We start from the raw sequence: 23,503 nt of genomic DNA, 5'->3' as shown, positions 1-23,503 counted from the left end.
GGACAGAGAAAGAAACCAAAAGTCTCTTTAGACCAGAGACTGGTCTAAAGCTCAAGTAAAAAGGGAAAGATGGACCCACACCATTCAAACCCAGCACTCATCCAAACCAATTTCCATTTTTACTACTTCTTAAGTATTCATAAGTGCCACCAATTTCTTAGTAATTCTCAAAGGCTGCCTTGCATTTTTCTTCTGTTTTCTAAAATATCATAGCTGGGCACAGTGACTCACACATGTAATCTCAGCACTTTGGGAGGCCAAGGTGGGAGGATTGCTTGAGGTCAGGAGTTTGAGACCAGCCTGGGCAACACAGCGAGACCCCATCTCTATAAAAAATAAACAAATAGCCAGGCATGGTGGCATGTGCCTGTAGTCCCAGCTACTAAGGAGGCCGAGATAGATGAATTGCTTGAGTCTAGGAGGCTGAGGCTACAGTGAGCTATGATCATGCCACTGCGCTCCAGCCCAGGATACAGAATAAGACACCATCTCTAAAAAATATAAAAATAAAAATAAAACAAAATATACTAATGTCTCCCAAGCTGCTTCACAATTAATTCTCCTTTTTCTTGATGAAACGATTATTTTCTCTGTTAAAAGTTGCAAATGCATTCAGGGCCCTGGCTTTGACAAATATTCAGCTTTGTCAATTGTTCACAGACGGGATTAAAAAATACATATTTTTGAGAGACTTATCGTCTCAACTCTTATTATAAACAAGAGTTTCAATAATATAGCAGAGTTTCAATAATACAGAACTATTGTTAATGTAAAATCCTAAAATGAAAGATACAGAAATAAAGATATAATTTAAAAACTTATTTTGAAGAAATCTGCAATTCCTATAAATATCAATTATTAAGGAGAAAATACTTTATAACTGAAATTGCATATATTTGCAAAAGTGAAGAGAAAGAGAGGAAAAGGGTGTGTTACACATGAAACTAGGTCAACGTCAGAGAGGAAAGCTTATTTTAAATTATACAATTCTTCCATGTTATCTGCTGTTACAGAAAATAACCTGGGCACAAGTGGTCTTGACAGGCTATCAAAAGATACTACTGCCCACTTTAAATCAGGAAAAAAGTAGGCACTAAAGCTCCCTAATATCCCCTGATGCAAGCTTGATGTGCCTCTGAAATATAAACAGAGAAAAGTTATAGAAAAGTTATAAAAAAGTTGAAAAGAATGGATGACCCAAGTCACAGTCCTTCAGATGAAAATAAATGTAGGTCCTTATATTTTGTATGGTACAAGTTTAAGATTTGTAAAACCAATTCTGTTATTCTGCAAGTAATAAGCAATAAAAATAAATTTCCACTTTAGAAGAAAATATATGTTCAATCCAAGACTATCTGCAGAGTTTGAATGTCCAGCAATAGAGAAATGGTTAGGTAAATTGTGGTAAATCAACTCAATGGACTATAATGTAACCTGTGAAATGTTTGATATGATATTAAGTGAAGAGACATAAAGGCTACAAAATTCTACATTTTCTCTCATTATAACTAATGTAAAATGTTATTTAAAAGGACAAAACCTGGAAGATCATATGTATAATGATATCAGTTCCATCACAGTTCTGGAACTAAGCTAATCTTTCCTTTAAAAAAAAATTTTTTTTTTTGAGACAGAGTCTTGCTCTGTTGCCCAGAGTGCACGATCTCAGTTCACTGCAAACTCTGCCTCCAGGGTTCAAGTGATTCTCCTGCCTCAGCCTCCCAAGTAGCCAGGATTACAGTCACGTGACACCATGCCCAGTTAATTTTTGTATTTTTAGTAGAGATGGGGTTTCACCATATTGGCCAGGCTGGTCTTGAACTGCCGACCCAAGTGATCTACGCACTTTAGACTCCCAAAGTGCTAGGATTACAGGTGTGAGCCACCATGCCCAGCCTAAAAAAAATTCTTTAACTTCATTATATGGTCATTGCATTTTTTGAGTGAGGGCTCTAATTAATTTCAGAGTTATAGTGTACCTATCTAGTCAACTATATTCAATAGATAAATAACACAAGCCACATATGGATTTTACATTTTCTAGTAGCCACACTGGAATGGTAAAAACAGGTAAAATTAACTTCAATATATTTTATTTAATCCAATGTATCCAATGTACTATCATTTCTACATGTAATCAATATTTTAAAAGTATTAATGAGCAATTTTAAACTCTTTTTTGGTACAATCACAGAAATCTCAATTCAAACTAGCCACATTTTCAAGTGCTCATATAGCTAGTGGCTATCACACTGGGTATAGATGATTTACATCCCTCACACCTCAACATATTATGATAGCAATGAAAAGCAGGAGTTTGCAAGTTAAATTATAAAGACATTATCTCTGAATTGATGGAGTCATAATGATAACTAGGCAGCCCTATACTTATAGAGTCAAGTAGAATTTTAGGTCTGTAACAGGCTTTATGGGGCCAAAGGAAAAGAACTTGCATCTGATTACCTTGTGTAGTTCTCTTTGTATCCAGAAATATCATCATTGGGAGATCGCAGTCTTCGTTGAGATGGTGCCTCCAGATGCCAATAGTTGATGCGGTTTAGGAACATTTTTGCCAACTCAACTATTGTTTGCCTTTCTTTTGCTGGCAGGTGACTAAATTTGTACTGTACAAAGTTATTCACACCCTTAAAAAGAGGGAAGGCAATTTCTTCATGCAGCTATGCAATCATACTAATTCTGAACACCCACACAGCCAGCATGATTGGTGGTTATTAGCAAAATAACAGACATTTCTCTATTCACAAAAATCTCTTCCTTTTCCCTAAAAGAAAATAGCAATCCCCAGAGGGAATCTTGCCTCAGATCACAGTGGATGAAAAGTGACAAGACAGAGAGGCTGTGAGTTGTGATTCTACGCCTGCTGAAATCCTGAAGCATTAAGGAGAAAATCAAAACCATGGACTGAAAAGGTCAAAACCCCTGAAACAAGAAAATATGACTGTTGTGCAGAATAATTATTGCTTTACTATCAGCAGAGTAGCCCACATATAATGCAGTTCTTAGATAAATATTGTTTTTACATTACAAAAATGCTAATCAAAAGGCTGCTATCATGCCTACCACTGAACTAAACAACTACAATTTAAACTCTTTACTATCATTTGTTTGAAGTCAATAAGCTTACCAAAATATATATATCATTCAAAATTATGGGCTTTTAAAAAAACTGTTAATTTAATCTTTCTACAGAATATTTCCATCTCATCTAATTTCAAATAAAAGAGCAATGAATTCTTATTTAATAGAGTTTGGAGGCAAAATAAAATTTACTGAAAACTGACTGATAAAAATGCATTTATTTTTAAGGATTCTGGTATCATGACTTCAGTAGTCATTCTCATCAAAAAATTCAGTCCAGAGTGTTTTTGTTTAGCCAAACAATCAAAGGCTAAAAAAGTGATGCTAATGAGAGATACTGACAACACCTAACAGAAAAACTCTTTACATTTTAACAGATTCCCTGAGTAAAACGGCTTCTTTCCAGGAATCATAATGTAGCAGGAAGTCCATTTCTGGGTACAAAATCTCATTTCTTTTTTGCTTTTTTTGCTTGACTTACAATGTTTTTCACATTGCTACTAAATCCCCTCACCTCAATAGGCTTTCTCAGACAGTGCCAAGCAAATGGACAAAGACTTCATTTTAAAGCACCAACAACAAGAAAAAGCACATTTCATGTGTTCTTCTTACAAACTACATGTTCTACTTAATGTTTTTCTTCCCCAAACACACAGTAAACTGTGAGTATGTAACAACCCTAAAAGGCAAAAGCTAGATCATGTATTAAATTAGGTATACACCTCTGATCCAAAGCCTCCAGGACAATTTCCACAGACTGGTAAACATCTCTAACCTGGGTATGGAGGAGGGAAGCCGTAGATAGAGATATAAAAGGAGGATTAAAAGATTTCTTCAGCCTTAAGCCAATAAAAAGAGGGCTTTTAAAATCTTTTTACCTGTTCAATGCTAGGTTTTTCAAATGGGGGTTTCTTTTCCAAAGAGCCTTCAACCACAGGTTTTCCTCTTTGTAAAATAGACTTTCTCAAGAGCTGCAAAGAAATCATTAAAAAAAAGAAAAAGAAAAACTTAATTGGTATGTCTATCTCTCTCTCCTCTCTCTTCTGTTTCTGTCTGTCTCTCTCTCTCTCTCTTACACACACACACACACACACACACAGCCTTTAAAGGAAGTTACCGTATTCTATTTATCTTAACTATATATAAACAAATCCTTAAGTCAATAAAATGGGCAACTATCAGGTAACCCAAATTGGCCTTCATGTCCACGGCCAGAGTTATGAAGAAATGGACACCTTTCACGTTCTGGGCAGCCTAGGCCACCCATGCTGGTCCAACAGACACCACTGTCCCATTCACTTCCCTATTCTCCCCACTGTTTCTGGCTTTCCATTGACCCAGAGGCCTGGTATGCAACCCTACACACTTGGCACATGCCCATCCAGGCCACTATAGGTGTGCTGAAGCTCTAGAGGATCTTATTTAAAGACATGAGAGACCAAGATCTATTCTGCACAAAAGAGGCCAGGGGACAGGAGCTGTCTACAGCAGCTGCACGGCATACGCATCATCTAGGGCACAGGCTCTTTAGGAAGAAAGTCTGCAGAGCTCTAAATGGGCAACTTTCACTGTTACAGTCTTTTTTTCATTTCCCTTCCATCCGTAGAATGCAGGCCAACTGTTCTGGCATCTCAATGCCCACACAACAAAAACACTGCTCTTAATTCCTGCCACCGGAATTTAAAGCTCTCAAAGAGCAAACAGAAAAGGGAACACAGAGCCACTTACCAAGAACAACGCAGAAAATAAATTTGATATTGAAATTCTTTACCTTCGATCTTTGCTTGAATCTTCTGTAACTTTTACATGTGGGTCAGTTAGATATGGCCACACATTTATTTAAGTAACATCTTTCCCTCCTTTCTCGCTTACTGCCTTTTCAGTAGAAACAAAACATGGAAACCATTCTCTCAGGGGTAAATGGAACCTGATGAACCACCAAGATTGAAGATGACCATGTCTCACCACTGAACTGTGTCTTACAAGGACCTCAACTCCTTCCAGGGGTGCCATACAAATTATGAGTATGGGGCATCTGTTCATCCTTTCAAGTATTATGCCCATCTTTATAAAAGCAAATTTGCAATAAAGATAAGTCATTGTATATGTTTCTAAGAATATCTAAAGATTGGTCATAAAAATTAAATACAAATAATTCTGGTTGCTTACTTTTTTTCCCCAGTTAAAATAAGACCATTTAGGAACTTGGCCCATTGGGGGTTTCAATTTGGAGGTAAGCTGATGGATTGTGGAGATGTTGAACTTCAGTTTATCTATAAGATGATGAAGCTGGGATAAGTGTGCATATAAAAAAAAGTTCTTAATAGCAGCAGGCATTTGCATCCTTAATTTCAACAGACAATCTTCATGGTTCTTCACATATATTATCTCATTTAATACTTACAACCTTTTGAGGTAGGTGCTACTACTAACAAGGCAGATTAACTTGCCCAAAGTCACATTTAGTAAGTGATAGAGCAAAGTTTTAAACCCAGGTAGTTAGACTCCAGAGCCACATTTGTAAGCACTAAGATATACTTCAACTTTAGGACGCAGCTTTCCATTGGGTTTATGTTCAACATCTAAGACTGACTTTTTTTTTTTTTTTTTTTTTTTTTTAATTTGGGACGTTGTCTCACTCTGTCGGCCAGGTTGGAGTGCAGTGGCATGATCTCAGCTCATGGCAACCTCTGCATCCCGGACTCAAGCAATTCTCCTGCCTCAGCCTCTCAAGTAGCTGGAATTTACAGGCACACACAACCACACCTGGCTAATTTTTGTATTTTTATAGAGACAAAGTTTCACCATGTTTGCCAGGCTGGTCTTGAACCCCTGACCTCAGGTAATGGGCCTGCCTCAGCCTCCCAAAGTTCTGGGATTACAGTTGTGAGCCACCGTGCCCAGACTAAGACTGAAATTTTTTAATTCTACTAAAATATATAACACATTTTTACTTTAATTATTGACGCATGAGACACAGGAACTGCCTTTCTCTTTTTTTCTTTTTAAAAAATCATGGGCCAGATGCAGTGGCTCATGCCTGTAATCCCAGCACTTTGGAAGGCCGAGGGGGGAGATCACTTGAGGCTAGGAGTTCAAGACCAGCGTGGCCGACAATGTGAAACCCCATCTCTACTAAAAATACAAATATTAGCCGGGCATGGCGGCACACACCTGTAATCCCAGCTACTCAGGAGGCTGAGGCAGGAGAATCACTTGAACTCAGGTGGTGGAGGTTGCAGTGAGCTGAGATCACACCACTTCACTCTAGCCTGGATGACAGAGTAAGATTCTGTCTCAAAAAAGTTAAAATTAAAAAAAAATTTAATCATTATTTTTGTTTTGTTTTTAGGAATTGCCTTTCAGAAGCTAAGGAATAGATTATTTATAACTTATTTGCCCAAGAATAATACTTTTTGCAGGAGGTGGGGAGAATGCTGAATATTTTGGATTGTGTTTCCACAAGCAAATATATTTGCACTGTTATTTTAAGATGAAGGAGGGAAGAAAGAGAGAGAAGATGTACTTTAAAGCAGAGCAATGCTTTCTGGCCTGTTTGGTTGGTTATAAACTAAATAGAGGCTGACAGGATGGAAACCTTGACACCACCTTCACTTCCAACAGGGTAGTGGGAAGCTGCCAGGGAGCACAGTTCCAAGACAAATAATAGCTGTAGTCAGGCAGACCTTGTTTTTCTTCTACTAAGATCTTTTTCCAAAGAAGCTCTAAACACTATGAACCTGCCAGGGTTCGAGCTGAATGACTCAAACCTCACAGCCATGTCAACAAGTTGTCACCTGGATGCCTAAAGTGGTCTAGTGCCTGCTAATGGCTGTGGGGAATCCAGCTGTTCATATTCTCTCTCTTCCCCCCTGTTCATATTCTCTCTCTTCCCCCCCCCCGTCTCCTATTATTCTTTTTAAAGTTAATATCTCCAAATTTAATATCTACCAAATTTTAAAAATATAATTCTACCTCCCACTCCTATCTCCTAACCACCCAAAAAAACCCATTAGTACAATAAAAGACAAAAGTTAATAAAAAGGGGGAAAGGCAAAATTATGAATCAAATAAGTTCAGACAAAGAAAAGAAAAGAGCTATAGGAACTGGGTACAAAATTTGCACTAAGATTCCTAGCAGCCAAAGCAAAAGAGGGAACTCACTGGAAAATTCAGCTATTTTTGTCATATAAAAATGAAGTACAAATAAATATAAATGAGTTGAAGGAGAGTTATTATAAAATGAAGCACAGTGCTTCTTATTAGAAGAGGCAAACTTTTCCTACCCATAAGCTCTGAGTGCTTTTGTTTTGCTTTCAACATCCTTGTAAGGGTTACACAATACAACATAATCTACAATGCCCTCAGTAGCAGGTTTATTTTTTTTTTTAAGGTTATTCCTTCTGGCAGCCTCCTTTATAGATCTATTTTTGGCAACCTGAAGTTTTGCTATCCATTTCCACCACCAGTTTCCTTCCCACATCGTTAGTCCTGGCTCTAATCAGAAGCTTGAGGAGATGTATGTCTATAGTAGGGAATGGATGTGACCCACATGGAGCTGAGGTAGAACTAGTGAAGAGGCAGCTACGGGGAATGGCAGCAGTAATCGGTGACTGGTGTCAGTGAGAAACAGGTAACAGTGGCTAAGATACCAAAATAAATTTGGAATATCTTGATTCCTCCTCTTAAAGCATTAGAGATAGGACTTACAGCCACTCCTTCAACTACATCTCCTCCCACCCAACCCTCTGCTCGCTGGGCTCCACCACGCTGCCCTCCTTGCTGTACAGACATCACTTCAAGCTCTCTTAGTGCACGGCCTAAAATACCTGTTCCTCCCTCTGCCTCGGAGTCTCTTCCCCTAGCACTTTGCACAGATGGCTCCTATCTCCCACTCAGGTTTCTGCTCAACTTCCATCTCCTCAGAGAGGCTATCCTAACTGACCTTCCTCGCTGGCATGTCCCCAACTCGCCACCATCCCTGCCATTCTGATTCCACTTATCCTACTTTGTTTCTCTTCGGCCAACACTTATCACCACCTGCAAAGATATTATTTACTTGTTGACTGTCTCTTCTACTGAAATATATATTGCATGAGGGGAAGAACTCTGTTTTGTCCACTGTTCTATCCCTCATGCCTACGTTAGTGCCACATGCAGAACAGATGTGCAATAAATATTTGTTGGGTGGATGGAAAAAATCTATTTGCATATGCAAACCAAGATACTCAACTTTGCATACAAGTGTAAAAGCCTCAAAGAGAATGATGTGTTCAAACTATGGTGGGCCATTTTAGAGAATCCGTCTGAAGAAACGTATTGTTCAGCAAACTCTGAGGGCAAAATGTACCACGAGCTGAAAGCCTTCACAGCCACGACCTGGCATATGGAGACTGGGCACATTTGAATAATGAGAGAAAATGTTTTTAAAATGTTAAAATCTCACCTTAAATAGATAGAAATAAACTTGTTTGGTATCTGCATCTTCTTCCTTGTGGACACAGGTAAAGAGATACTCCACATCCAATACTATTCCCAGGAGTCTGTTCATTTCTTCCTCTGACACATTCTCCAGGTGGGAAACATGAGCAGCTTATGATAAGATCAAAGAAACATATGTAAGACCTCAATTGGAAACCAAACATTCCCCATTTTTAAGTGGAAGGTCCTCTTTCATCAGTCTTACCATCAATCCTTTAAGTTCATTGGTAATAAGAGAAAATTTCTGAACTCCTATAGGACTGAAGTCTTCTCACAAAATCTACCTATAATTAAGAGACTACCATGTTCTTGAGCCTTAGCCTCCCCATCCAACATTAAAAATGGGCTGGTGGCTAATGTATGCAAATAATGTATATTTTAAGAATCAGTACTGGTAGCATCAAGACTGGTCCTAATAGGGTCAACTTCTTAGGTTTCCATATAAGCAAATTCTCCACCATGTCAAGAGGGTTCTCTATGGTCCTAGTCATGAATGCAGGACTTGTAAGTTGGTGGTTCAGAGATGCAGAAAACCAAGCTCCCTAAAGGTATAGCTCTAAGTCCTGTGGAGAGCTCATTCACCAAAGAATATCATGACAGTGTAAAGACTGAAGGCCTTTATCTTCAGCCTTTCTGATTGAGACACACTAAAACCTCACTGTCTGCTGCAAAGTCCCCACGGCCTATTTTAGCTTGACATTCAACATCCTCCGTGATCCAGCTGCAAACCCACTTTTGCATCTTTGTTCTGTTGTCTTACTATAGTTTTGTGACCTGTCCATTGACCCTCTTCTCACTCATCCCTTTGTGATCTCTTCTACTCAAATACAGTCCATCTTTTAAGGTTATTGCATTTAATCCCCAATCCCATGCGGTCGGTATTAGTAATTCCATTTTACAATTGAGGAAACTAAGGCTCTGATATGGTTTGGCTCTGTGTCTCCACCCAAACATCATCTCAAATTGCAATCCCCACATGTCAAGGGAGGGACCTGATGGGAAGTGATTGGATCACGGAGGCAGTTTTCCCCATGCTGTTCTCATGATAGTGAGTTCTCATGAAATCTGATGTTTAAAAGTGTTTGGCAGGTCCCTCCTCGCTCGCTCGCTCTCTCTCTCCTGCTGCCATGTAAGACTTGCCTTCCTTCCCCTTCACCTTCCACCATGATTGTAAGATTCCTGAGGCCTCCCCAGCCATGCAGAACTGTGAGTCAATTAAACCTCCTTTCTTTATAAATCATCCAGCCTCAGGTAGTTCTTTATAGCTGTGTGAAAATGAACTAATACAGTCTCAGACAGACTAAATATTGTTTCATCAAATGTCACTCAGCCAACAAGGCAGAGCTAGGGTTTGAAACTGAAAAAGGTTTGACCCAAATTCTAAAGCACCTACAAACATATTTTTGTTGACTAAATGATTCACTTCAAGTCCCTTTTCACTTGAAAAAGGATCCCTAGATAAACCATCTAATAATCACCCACTAGCCCAGGAACTTCTCTGGGCTGGAATCATGTCTTTTATTTCTGTTATCCCCAACATCTATTACTACGTTTGCCACATAACAGGAGGCGGCACCTCAAGAATGATCCTCTTAGGTATAGCTCTAAGTGTGCTGGCTTAAAAATGCTTGAAGATTAAAGTGCTTGAAATGATTTTTAAAGAAAGATTAAAATACGTATTTAAAAAGTGATAGATTTTTCCTCGTTCTTTTAAAGGGAGATGAAACTAAAGGCTATTGAGGAATATCTGCCAGGTGCTGGACACAGGTCAGTCTACTCTGGAGACCATGATGCGCTCACCATTGAACCACAATGCTCAGTCAGAAGCCTGGGATAGAGGATGCTGCTAATATTCACCTATATATCCCCCCTCCTTACCACAACTCCTGGTTTCCAACTACCAGCAGCTCCATTTGGCCTAAGGGCTTTTCTTATCACTGTAACCTACTCTGCCACCTATATACCCTCAAGAGCAGCTCTTAGCCAAAGACTAAAGAAGTTAGGGTATAAATACTCATTTCCTCACTCTTCAGATGGAATAACTCTGAGGTAAGTGTTCTACACCAGCTCCCAATTATTCCTGCACAGAATTGAGTACCAGTTGCCCACAGTGAGAGCTGGCTTAGTAATTCACTCTTTATTGGCCACCTTTTCCTCAGTGTTTCACTTTTAACTCTCCTACTCTCAACCCAAATAAACTACTTGCACTCAAATCCTTGTCTCAGAGTCTGTTTCTTGGGGAACTCAAACTAACATGTCTAAACAAATGCATTTTCAGAAAGTTAAGAGGATTAAACACCAAGGGGTAGGGGATCCTGAAGGAGCAGGAGCAGCTATGTTTATATCAGACAAAATGGACTTTATGTGAAAAACTGGCTGGGCGCGGTGGCTCACACCTGTAATCCCAGCACTTTGGGAGGCTGAGGCAGTCGAATCACAAGGTCAGGAGTTCGAGACCAGCCTGTCCAATATGGTGAAACCCCATCTCTACTAAAAATACAAAAATTAGCTGGGCATGGTGGTGCGTGCCTGTAGTTCTAGCTACTCAGGAGGCTGAGGCAGGAGAATTGCTTGAACCCAGGAGGCGGAGATTGCAGTGAGCCAACATCACACCAGTGCACTCCAGCCTAGCAACAGAGGGAGACTCCATCTCAAAAACAACAACAACAACAACAACAACAACAACAACAAAAAACGATACAGAGACCAAAAAGGGCATTATATAATGATAAAGGGATCAATTCATCAAGAGGATATAACAATTGTAAATACACATGCACCTAATGTTACAGCACCTAATGTTTGCTGTAAATATATAAAATATATATATAATATAATATAAAGCAAACATTAATAAATCTGAGCTGGGCACAGTGGCTCATGCCTGTAATCCCAGCACTTTAGGAGGACAAGGTGGGTGGATCATGTGAGGTCAGGAGTTTGAGACCAGTGGGGCCAACATGGTGAAACCTCGTCTCTACTGAAAATGCAAAAAATAAGCTGGATGTGGTGGCACATGCTTGTAATCCCAGCTACTTGAGAGGCTGATGGGAGAGGATCACTTGAACCTGTGAGGTGGAGGCTGCAGTGAGCCTAGATCATGCCACTGCACTCCAGCCTAGGCAACAGAGCAACACTCCATCTCAAATAAATAAATAAATAAATAAATAAATATCTGAAAGTAGAGATAGAATGAAATACAATAATAGTAGGGGACTTCAATATTACACTTTCAACAATGGATAAATCATTTACACAGAAAATCAATGACAAAGCACTGGGCTTGAACTATACTTTAAAGAAAATGGACCTAACAGACATATACAGAACATTCCATTCAATGAGAGTAGAATACACATTCTTCTCAAGTGCACATGAAATTTTCTCTAGGACAGATCAGATGATAGTCCATAAAACAAGTCTTAACAACTTTTAAAAGACTGAAATCATACCAACTGTCTATTCCAACCACACTGGTAGGAAAGTATTGGATTGGTGCAAAAATAATAGCATTTTTGCCATTCCTTTCAATGGCAAAAACCGCAATTATTTTGGACCAACCTATATAAATCATTAACAGGAGGAATTTTGGAAAATTTACAAATAGGTTGAAATTAAACAGCATTCTCCTGAACAACCAATGGGTCAGAGAAGAACTTAAAAGGGAAATTTAAAAATATCTTAAGACAAACAGAAGTGGAAATACAATATACCAAAACTTACAAAATGCAGCAAAAGCAGTTCTAAGAAAGAAGCTTATGGCAATAAATGCCTATATTAAAAAAGAAAAAAGATCTCAAATGAACAACCTAATGTTACACCTCAAAGAACTAGACAAAGAAGAACGAACTAAAGTCCAAAGTTAGTAGAAAGAGTAAACAAAAAAGATCAGAGCAGAAATAAATGGAAACAAGAAAAACAATAGAAAAGATCAACAAAACTAAAAGTTGGTTCTTTGAAAAGATAAAAAAATGGACAAACTTTTAGCTGGACTACAAAAGAAAAAAAAGAGAAGACTCAAAATAAGAAATGAAAAAGGAGACATTATAACTGATACCACAGAAATACAAAGGATTATAAGAGATTATGATGAACAGTTATGTCAATAAATTGGATAATCTAAAAGAAATGGGTAAATTCCTGAAAATGTACAACCTACCAAAACTAAATCATGAAAATATAGAAAATCTGAACAAACTAATAACAAGTAAGGAGACTGAATCAGTAATTAAATAAAAAATCTTCCATCATGGAAAAGCCCAGGACCTGATGGCTTCAAGGCTGAATTCTACCGAACACTTTAAAAAGAACTAATACTTATTCTCAAACTCTTCAAAAAGCCCAAGTGCAGTGGCTCATGCCTATAATCCCAGCACTTCAGGAGGCTGAGGTAGGAGAAATGCTTAAGCCTAGGAGTTCAAGACAAGCCTGCACAACATAGTGAGACCCTGTTTCTACAAAAAATATAAATAAATAAATAAAAATTAGGCAGGTGTGGTGTCACATGCCTGTAGTCCCAGCTACTCAGGAGGCTGAGGTGGGAGGATTGCTTGAACCCACAAGATTGAGGTTGCAGTGACCCATGCTTGTGCCACTATACTCCAGCCTTTATGACAAAGTGAAACTCTAAAAAAAAACTTCAAAAAACTGAAGAGGGATGCATACTTCCAAACTCACTTTACAAGGTCAGCATTATACTAATACCAAAGCCAGACAAGGACACTACAAGAAAAGAATATTACAGGCCAATATCCCTGATGAACATGGATGCGAAAATACACAACAGAAAACCAGCAATCTGAATTCAACAGCAGATTAAAAGAATCCTTCACCACGAGCAAGAGGAATTAATCCCAGGGATGCAAGGACGGTTCAGCAATAAATTGATATAGCAAATTAACAGAATGAAGGAGAAAAATCATATGGTAATCTCTAAAGATACAGAAAAAGCATTTGACAAAATTCAACATCCTTTCATGATAAAAACTCTCAACAAATTAGGCATAGAGGGAATGTGCTGTACCTCAACACAAAAAGGCCGTATGTGACAAACCCACAATTAACATCACACTCAATGGTGAGAAGCTGAAAGCTTTTCCTTTAAGATTAAGAACAAGAAAAATATACCCACCCTTGCCACTTCTTTTCAACGTAGTATTGGAAGTCCTAGCCAAAACAATTAAGTAAGAAAAAGAAATGAAAGTATCCAAATCAGAAAAGAAGAAGTTAAATTGTCTCTGCAGATAACATAATTTTATAAACAGAAAACCCTAAAGACACCACCAAAAAACTTTTAAAACTAATAAACAAACTCAGTAAAGTTGCAGGATACAAAATCAACACACAAAGATCAGTACCATTCGTTTTTTTTTTCTTTTTTTTTTTTTGTTTGTTTTTTAATAGAGATGGCTTCTCACTATGTTGCCCAAGCTGTTCTTCTCAAATTCTGGGCTCAAGCAATCCTTCCACCTCCTAAAGCATTGGGATTACAGGCAAGAGTAACCATGCCCAGCCATGTTTCTGTATACTAACAACAAACTATCAAAACAAAACAAAAAATCAAGGAAACAATCTCATTTATAACAGCATCAAAAACAATCAAATACCTAGGAATAAATTTAGCCAAGGAGATGAAAGATATGTACACTACAAACTATAAAACACTGATGAAAGAAAGTAGGCCAGGCACAGTGGCTCACACTGGGAGTCCCAGCACTTTGGGAGGCTGAGGCAGGCAAATCACAAGGTCAGGAGCTTGAGACCAGCCTGGCTAATATGGTGAAAACCCATCTCCACTAAAGATAAAAAAAATTAGCCGGGCATGGTGGCGCACGCCTGTAATCTCAGCTACTCAGGAGGCTGAGGCAGAAGAATCACTTGAACCTGGGAGGCGGAGGTTGCAGTGAGCTGAGATTGCGCCATTGCACTCCAGTTTGAGTGACAAGGTGAGACTCCATCTCAAAAAAAAAAAAAGTGAAGAAGACACGAATAAGTGATAAGATATCTTTTATGTTCACAGATTGGAAGAATTAATACTGTTAAAATGTCCATATTACCCAAAGTGATCTACAGATTCAATGCAATCCCTATCAAAATTCCAATGACATTTTTCACAGAAATAGAAAAAATAATCTTAAAATCTGTACAGAACTACATAAGACTCCAAATAGCCAAAGCAATCTTGAGCAAAAAGAACAAAGGCAGAGTCATCACACTACACTTGATTTCAAAATCTACTACAAAGCTATCTCAATCAAAACAAAATGCTACCAACATAAAAAACAAATACATAGACCAACTGAACAGAATAGACAGCCCAGAAATCTATCCATTTACAGTCGACTGATTTTCAACAAAGATGCCAAGGGGAAGGGACAGTCTCTTCAATAAATGCTGTTGGGACAACCGGATATCCACATGCAAAAGAATGAAATTAGACCCTTATCTCATACCATATACAAAAACCTATTCAAAATGGACTAAAGACTTAAATATAGACCTGAAACTGTAAAACTACTAGAAGGAAACATAGGAAAAAGCTTCTTGACATTGGTCTTGGCAAAGATTTTTTGAATATGATCAAAAAGCACAGGCAACAAAACAAAAATAGACAAACTGGATTGCATCAAACTAAAAAGCTTCTATATAGGAAAAGAAACAATCAACAGAGTAAAGAGACAACCTATGGAATGGAAGAGAACATTTTCAAACCATACATTTGATGAAGCTAATATCCAAAATATATAAGGAACTTATACAACTCAATGGTAAGAAAACAACCCAATTTTAAAATGTGCAAAGGATATGAACAGACATTTCTCAAAAGAAGACATACAAATGGCCAACAGGCATATGGAAAAATGTTCAACATCACTAATCAGAGAAATGCAAATTAAAATCACAATGAGATATCACTTCACGCTCAGGATAGCTATTATCAAAAAGATGAAAGATGAGTGTTGGCAAGAATGTGGGGACAAGGAACCCTTGCACACTGTTGGTGGGAATGTAAATTAGTACAGCCAGTATGGTAAACCATATGGATATGTCTCAAAAAATCCAAAACAGAACTACCATATGACCTGACCCAGCAATTCCACTTCTGGATATATATCCAAAGAAAAGGAAATCAGTATGTCAAAAAGACATCTGCATTCCCATATTCACTGCAGCATTATTCACAATAGCCAAAATATGGAATTTACCTAAGTGTCCACCCCAACAAATGAATGGATAAAGAGAATGTAGTATATGAACACAATCAAATACTATTCAGCCTTAAAAACTAAGGAAATGGCCAGGCACAGTGGCTCACACCTGTAATCCTAGCACTTTGGAAGGCTGAAGTAGGAGGACTGCTTGAGCTCAGTTCAAGACCAGCCTTGGTAAGATGGCAAGACCCTGTCTCTACAAAAAAAAATTTTTTTTTAATTAGCTAGGTATGGTGGCTCAGATCTGTAGCCCCAGTTACTTAGCAACCTAAGGCAAGAGGATCCCTTGAGCCCAGGAGTTTGAGGCTACAGTGAACTATGATTGTACCACTGCATTCTGGCCTGGACAACAAAGTGAGAGCCTGTCTTAAGGCTAAGTGAAATAAGCCAGGCACAGAAAGACAAATACTGCATGATCTTATTTGTATGTAGAATCTTAAAAAGTCAGACTCACAGAAGCAGAAAGTAAAATGATGGTTACTAGGGACTTGGAACGTGAGGTATGGGTAGAGATGCTGGTCACAGAGTACAAAGTTTCATTTACCCAGAAGTTCTGGAGATCAATTGTGTGGCATGGTGACTATCGTTAATAATAATACATTGTAATTATATAATTGAAAATTGCTAACAGAATCAATTTTAAATATTTTCACCACAAAAAATTAACAGTATGTGAGGTGATAGATGTACTAATTAGCCTGATTTAATCATTTTATAATATATACATCTCAAAATATCACATTATACATGATAAATATATACATTTTTATTTGTCAATTAAACCTTAATAAAACTGAAAAAAATTATTTTCTCATTTTAATTAACATATAATTGTACATATTTATGAGGTACCCAGCAATATTTTGATACATTTAATATACAGTGATCAGATCAGTGTAATTAGCATATCCATCATCTCAAATATTTATCATTTCTTTGTGTTGGAAACACTCGGTATCATCCATCTAGCTATTTGAAACTAGATATTATTGTTAACCACAGTCATCTTACAGTGGCATAGAACACTAGAACTCATTCTTCCTATCCAGCTGTAATTTTGTATCCTTTAAAAAATCTCAGCCAGGCGCAGTGGCTCACGCCTGTTATCTCAGCACTTTGGAAGGCCAAGGCAGGTGGATCACGAGGTCAGGAGTTCAAAAGCAGCCTGGCCAACATGGTGAAACCCCATCTCCACTCAAAATATAAAAATTATCCAGGCGTGGGGGCACATGCCTGTAATCCTAGCTACTTGGGAGGCTGAGGCAGGAGAATGACTTGAATCCGGGAGGTGGAGGTTGTGGTGAGCTGAAATTGCACCACTGCACTCCAGCCGAGACTGCGCCACTGCACTCCAGCCTGCGAGACTCCATCTCAAAAAAAAAAAAAAAAACTATTTGTTTTTAAATAACACAAATGTCCTAGAGGAAGACAGATTAAAGGGCTTAAAATTAGAGAGGTAGAAGGCACCCACCTTTCATTTCTCTCTAATACAGAAAAGTAATTGAAAGGCAGAGTGATGGACCCGTGATGAGGAATATGCATGGGTGTGCACCCCAATACAGCATTTTTGGGGGGTGGGGCAGTGTCAAGACAGGGTCTCCCTTGGTCATCCAAGCTGGAGTGCAATGGTGCGATCTTGGCTCACTGCAGCCTTGACCTCCTGAGCTTAAGCGATCCTCCCACCTCAGCCTTCCAAGTGGCTGGGACTATAGGCGTGTACCACCACGCCTGGCTAATTTTTTTGTATTTTCCGTTGGCGCAAAGTTTCACCATGTTGCCCAGGCTAGTCTTGAACTCCTGGGCTCAACTGATCCTCCCGTCTCGGATTCCCAAAGTGCTAGAATTACAGGTGTAAGCCACCATGCCCAGACTCCAATACAGCTTGTTTTTCTTCCTTTTTGTTTTTGTTTTCTTTGAGACAGTGTCTCACTCTGTCACCCAGGCTGGATTGTAGTGGCACAATTATGGCTCACTGCACCCTCGACTTTTCTGGGCTCAGGTAATCCTCCCACCTTAGTCTCCCAAATAGCTGGGACTACAGGTGCATACCATCATGCCCAGCTAGTTTTTGTATTTTTATGTAGAGATGGGCTTTCACCATGTTGTCCAGGCTGGTCTCGAACTTCTGAGCTCAAGCGATCCGTCCACTGTGGCCTCCCAAAGTGCTGGGATTACAGGTGTGAGCCACCATGCCCAGCTCAAAACAGCATTTTTAAAAGGTAAGAAGAGAGGAATTAATCTCTATAATCTGTCTGACTTCAGCAGTATTGAATAAAATGTCAACACTGTATTATTACATTATCAAACAGAAAAAGAATAATCAATTAAATTGTTTCTAAGTATATAAATAACTTACATCATAGAAAAATTACATGTAGGCAGGGTGCAGTGGCTCATGCCTGTAATCCCAGCACTTTGGGAGGCCAAGGCAGGTGGATCACCTGAAGTCAGGAGTTAGAGGCCAGCCTGGCTAGTGTGGCAAAACCCTGTCTCTACTAAAAACACAAAAAATAGCCGGGTGTGGTGGTGCATGCCAGTAGTCCCAGCGACTCGGGAGGCTGAGGCAAGAGAATCACTTGAACCCAGGAGGTGGAGGCTGCAGTGAGCCAAAATTGCACCACTGCACTCCAGCCTGGGAGACAGCAAGACTCTGTCCCCCCGCAAAAAAAAAAAAAAAAGAAAGAAAGAAAAAAGAAAAACTATGTGTGTGTGTAAACACAAAAATTAATGTTTAAATATATTATTTGCTATTTGACTATACAATACGTTACCTCATCACTTTCTAAAAGATACCCAAAATCAGACTTCATCTTAGGTAGAACATTTGCTGGGTCATCTTTTTCTTAAGACTGCAAAATTTTCCTTGAGGTCACTCTGAAGCCTTTGGGAAACAGGCCTCATTCTGGAGACAACTAGGTCAACATTTTTATGTCAGTTATTTACAGAAATAATTTTATTTAGGACTATTTTTGTCTTATAAACTTTTTTTTTAAATTAATAGACATAGAGAGGGAGTCTCACTATGTTGCCCAGGCTAGTCTCAAACTCCTGGGCTCAAGCAATCCTCCCACCTTGGCCTCCCAAAGTGCTAGGATTACAGGTGTGAGCCTCTGCATCTGGCCTGTCTTAGAAACTTTTAATCTCTTTTTGTGATAAGCTATGAAAGCAATCAGTATACAATATCAAGTAAATTCCTTCAGATGCTCCATAATATGAAACCATCTAATTAAGGTGCTACATATAGTAGGTTTAACTCATGGAAGTACATGCCATGATTTACTTTTGAAATAGTAGCTTACTTTTTCAAAGCCCCAAAACACTTTACCAAAATTAATTACTAATCAGAATTAGAAGGAGTTGCTCTGGATGAAATAGAGGTGAAAGCTTCTATTTTTAGAAGGCTCAAGAACCCATCCCATTCCCTTGTTGGGATTCTGCAGCTTTAAAACCACTGTTTAGAACCAACTTTTTGCATATTTTGAAGAGTAGCCTGATAAAAATTAAAATGCTTAAGTGAAACCTGAGGAGGCTCATTTCCCTCTGACTCTGCCCATAATGAAATGTGCTTGTGGCTTTGTGATTTTTTTTGCAATTATTAATTATTTATTTATTTATTACCATAATGCAATATGTGATCTCTCCTCAGGGCTCTGTGTGAAATCCAAAGTAAAAAGGAATAGGGAGATGGAGATGGGGGAAAATGTAAATAAAGCAGCAACAGTTTCCCAGAAGAGAAGAAAGAGGCTCCCCTGTACAAAGGGTGAGTAACTTTCATAGCAGAAGAGGATAGCTCTTACTCTGAGAATGAAATAAATGCAGGTCTGGAGTGGTAGGGGGAGCACTGAAGCAGGAGAATATTGTATGAGAAAGGTTAAGCTTCCTAGAATAAACAATGAGGTGGAGGAAGATCAAATGAAAGTAGATGGAGTGGACAGTCTGCTGGAGAAGGGTGGAAAAAGGTCCAGACAAGTTATCAAAGAGAAGCTTCCCTGTAATAAGAAAGCCAGACAAGAACAGCTATGACTACACTATATAAATACGTAGTTGTCTAAATGTGCCAACTTCTCAGACCCTCCAATGTAGCCCCTCTCCAAGGAGGCCAACTACAGATCCCTTTTGACCAAAAATCCTTTTCAGTTCTCACCTAACTCAATCTCTGAGGAAGTAGCGCTGAACTTTCTGTTCTCAACAAATACACATCACCAGCTAACCTCTTCTCCAGCTCCAATCTTCCCCGAACCCCACCTTCCATCCTCCCTATCCCAACAAAATAGGTGCACCACCATCATGGAAAATGACTCAAAGACTGAACTCCTCATGGCCCTCCTCAAAATGGCAGCTACCTCTTGCTGGCCCTGTTTCTGCCAACAAGCCCATCATTCATTCCTTTAGTGTCCTTTACCTTCCACACATTACCAGCCACCAGACTCCACTGAGCTTCCTCATTCTCTCTCAGAGACACTGCATTTCCCCATCCTACCTTTCTTCCATTGGAATGTCAAACCTACTGTAATAAAATTGCCCCCTAGACTGTTCTCTCTGCTGCCAGGGTAGTCTTCCTAAAATACCACTTTCCTTAAACAACCCCATCTCTACCAGATCCAGAGACTACTCCTGGCTCTTTGGGGATGCTGACCAGAATTAGACTTGTTTAACTTATCTCTAGATTTACCAGTCTCCTAATTAATCCCAACCCATGTCAACACCCAGGTGAACCTCACTCTAACTGCAAAGCTAAACTATTTACTATACTGACAATCAATTCATATTAAACCAAAAAGAGTCATTCATTATTAAAAGAAACCCTTCTCTTAACCTTTTATTAAGAAGACTTTTTGATGCAAATAGGCTCCCTTCAATTATCTAAAAGTATGTTTTCTTAAAGAGATAGGCCTCTATTATTTATGAGTCTAGGAGCATATTATTAAAAAATAAAAAATAAAAATCTATAAACTACAATGCACAAATCTATAGCAGTCAACCTGCCACAAAACTCAAGATATGAAGTCGCTGCTATGTAAAACTTTGATGTATTGCTCCCTAATTTAACCTCCCTCATCAAGATGTGCATCAATGTACACTGTATCAGTAGTGAGAGACTATTCCTTTTTCCTGTGCTCTGCCTACAGTGGAGAACCATCCTCGGTAATTTAACCAATCTTTTGAAAATTAATAAGCACCCCCTACTGTTTTGATCTGCATTCAACGGAAGGCCCAGGGAGTTGTTTGTTTTTCATACTACTGGCTGTTTGTATTTGATCTCCTGTGTACCTGCCAATTTGAGTTCCTTTGCTTGGTTTTTAAGATGTTAGTCTTTTTCTTACCACCTTGAATAAACCTTATGTACTAACCTTTAGTCTGCCATACTCATTGCAAATGCTTACGTATTTGGTGGGGAGGGATTTTTGGTTTATTTGGTTTGGCTGTAGAAAAATGTTAATCTTTTTAGAAAGCCATATCTACGTTGGCAGTTCTTTAAGGTTTTGCTTGCAAAGGTTTTTCCTACATAAACAAAAAATAACAAAAAATGTATTTTTCCTAGCTCTTTAAAGAGTTTGTTTTTAAAATTTAAAACATTCCTCCATCAAAATGTCAATGTTATAAAAGTCAACAAATAAAATAAAATGCTGAGGAACTCCAGATTAAAGAAAACTAAAGAGACATGACAACTAAACAGATATGTGATTCTTGAGTGGATGCTTAATGGAAAGGAAAATATGTTATAAAGAACATTTTTGGGTCAACAGATAAAATTAGAATACAAACAGTAGATTAGATAAAGGTATTATATTAATGTTAAATTTACTAAAGTTGGTAATTGAACTGAGGTTTTTAAGAGAAAACCGTGGCCAGGTGCGGTGGCTCACACCTGTAATCCCAACACTCTGGGAGGCTGAGGAGGGCAGATCATTTGAGGTCAGTAGTTCGAGACCAGCCTGGCCAACATGATGAAACCCCATCTCTACTAAAAATAAAAAAATTAGCTGGGCATGGTGGCAGGCATCTGTAATCCCAGCTACTTGGGAGGCTGAGGCACGAGAATCATTTGAACCCAGGAGGTGGAGGCTGCAGTAAGCCAAGACTGCACCATTGCACTCCAGCCTGAGCAACAGAGTGGGTCTCCATTTCAAAAAAAGAAAACCTTATTATTAGGAACTGTATATTGAAATATTTAGGGGAGGAAGGGCTATGATATATAAGTAACTTATTCTCATATAGTTCCAGAAAAACAAATTTATACATAGAGACTCATATATATATATATGAGACTCTCTATATACATTTATACATATATATATATATATATGAGCCAATGACAGCAAATAAAATAAAATGTTACTAATAGGTAAATCTAGGGAAAGGATTTATGGGATATTCTTCGTTATTATTCTCATGACTTTTATGTAAATTTTTAATTATTTGCAAATTAAAAGTTTTTTTACAATGTTTCCTCCACCTGAATTTGATCATTAAAGAATCCTGCTTTTACTTTAAATAGTCTTCCAAGAGCCTGATACAAAGCATTGATATACACTAATTACCCAAGATTGACCAACCCTTGAGCTGTGACAAAGTTTATTCCTTTTGGTGGGCCACAGTTCCCCCAGTGTCCACTTTGTGTGAAGGGCACAAGAAAGCAGACAGAAGGTGCAAGTGAGGGGACGAGGGGAGGCTTTGCCTTCTTTAGATCACTCCAGAAGGGTATACCTTGGCACCTCTCAGTGCTGTGTCAGACTTGCAAACACCCAGGGTGCCAGAGAGTGACCCGCCGTGTGACTGCTGCCAAGAATCACGGTGCAGCTGTCAACCTTGCTGAGAACAGGAAGCACACTGTCACTGTGTGCCGTGACCCTCACTAAGCTCTGGCTCCGTGTATCATTGGCCTGCACTTCTCGTGAAGACAGCCAGCCAGTCCTCACATGCCCTGCAGTGTGAACAGGCAGCAGCTGGGCAGGCAGCTAACATGTCCCTGCTCCTCTGGACCAGAAGCAAATAACACAATAGGATTTGAAGGCTGCTCAAATACATTTTTTGTTCATGGGAATTTGGCATCGAGGCTAGAAGAGGTAAAATTAATGACTGCAATGAAATCTGTCAAATTGACTAACGTGCAAAAGGCTTATCATTTAAAAGTGGTTTCATTTTCTGTAATCTCAGATCTGGAATGAAAAAAAAGAGAAGCCTAAGAGTAAGAGCCCATTAGATGAGAGTAGTCCAGTAGAAATATAATGCAAGCCACATATGTAAATTTAAGTATTCCAGTAGCTGTGTTTAAAAAGACAAAAGAAGCAGGTGAAATTCATTTAATAATATATTTTATTTAACCTAATATATACCAAAGTATTATTCTTTCAATATGTATGCCATATTAAAAGTTACTATTTACATTCCTCTTCTTGTACTAAGTCTTCAAAACCTGTGTGCATTTCACACTTACAGCACAATTCAAACTAGTGAAATTGCAAGTGTTCAATAGCCACACATGGCTAGTGGCTACTGTGTTGGACACAGCAGGTATAGATTATAAACTTTGAAAGCTCCTCTGCAAATATATGCAACCAGCCCTCATTTTACCATTATTGAGTTCAATGACTATTTACCAACAAAAGAATAAGCACAATTATGCACAACGAACTAAATATATTACAAACTAGAGAAAAAGTCAACTCTTAATCACAGTTCAGTACAGATTGGTATATAATTATAGTTAT

General features: G+C 38.6%; 1 protein-coding gene across 2 annotated transcripts in view; it reads right to left on the bottom strand.

Annotated features, from left to right (window-relative positions):
* The window catches only part of KAT2B (lysine acetyltransferase 2B), a 114,136-nt gene that overhangs the window by 50,363 nt on the left and 40,270 nt on the right, over positions 1-23,503 (bottom strand). For both annotated transcript variants that reach the window (XM_009445018.5, XM_016940564.4), the window contains exons 3-5: positions 8,546-8,691; positions 3,978-4,070; positions 2,464-2,645 (exon numbers count right to left, since the gene is read on the bottom strand). In XM_009445018.5, coding sequence (XP_009443293.2) covers positions 2,464-2,645; positions 3,978-4,070; positions 8,546-8,691 — 421 coding nt within the window. The remainder of the gene's footprint in view (positions 1-2,463; positions 2,646-3,977; positions 4,071-8,545; positions 8,692-23,503) is intronic.

This window comes from Pan troglodytes, chromosome 2 (assembly GCF_028858775.2).
Source record: "Pan troglodytes isolate AG18354 chromosome 2, NHGRI_mPanTro3-v2.0_pri, whole genome shotgun sequence".
Classification (NCBI taxonomy): Eukaryota; Metazoa; Chordata; class Mammalia; order Primates; family Hominidae; genus Pan; species Pan troglodytes.
This window is presented reverse-complemented; position numbering and strand designations above follow the sequence as displayed.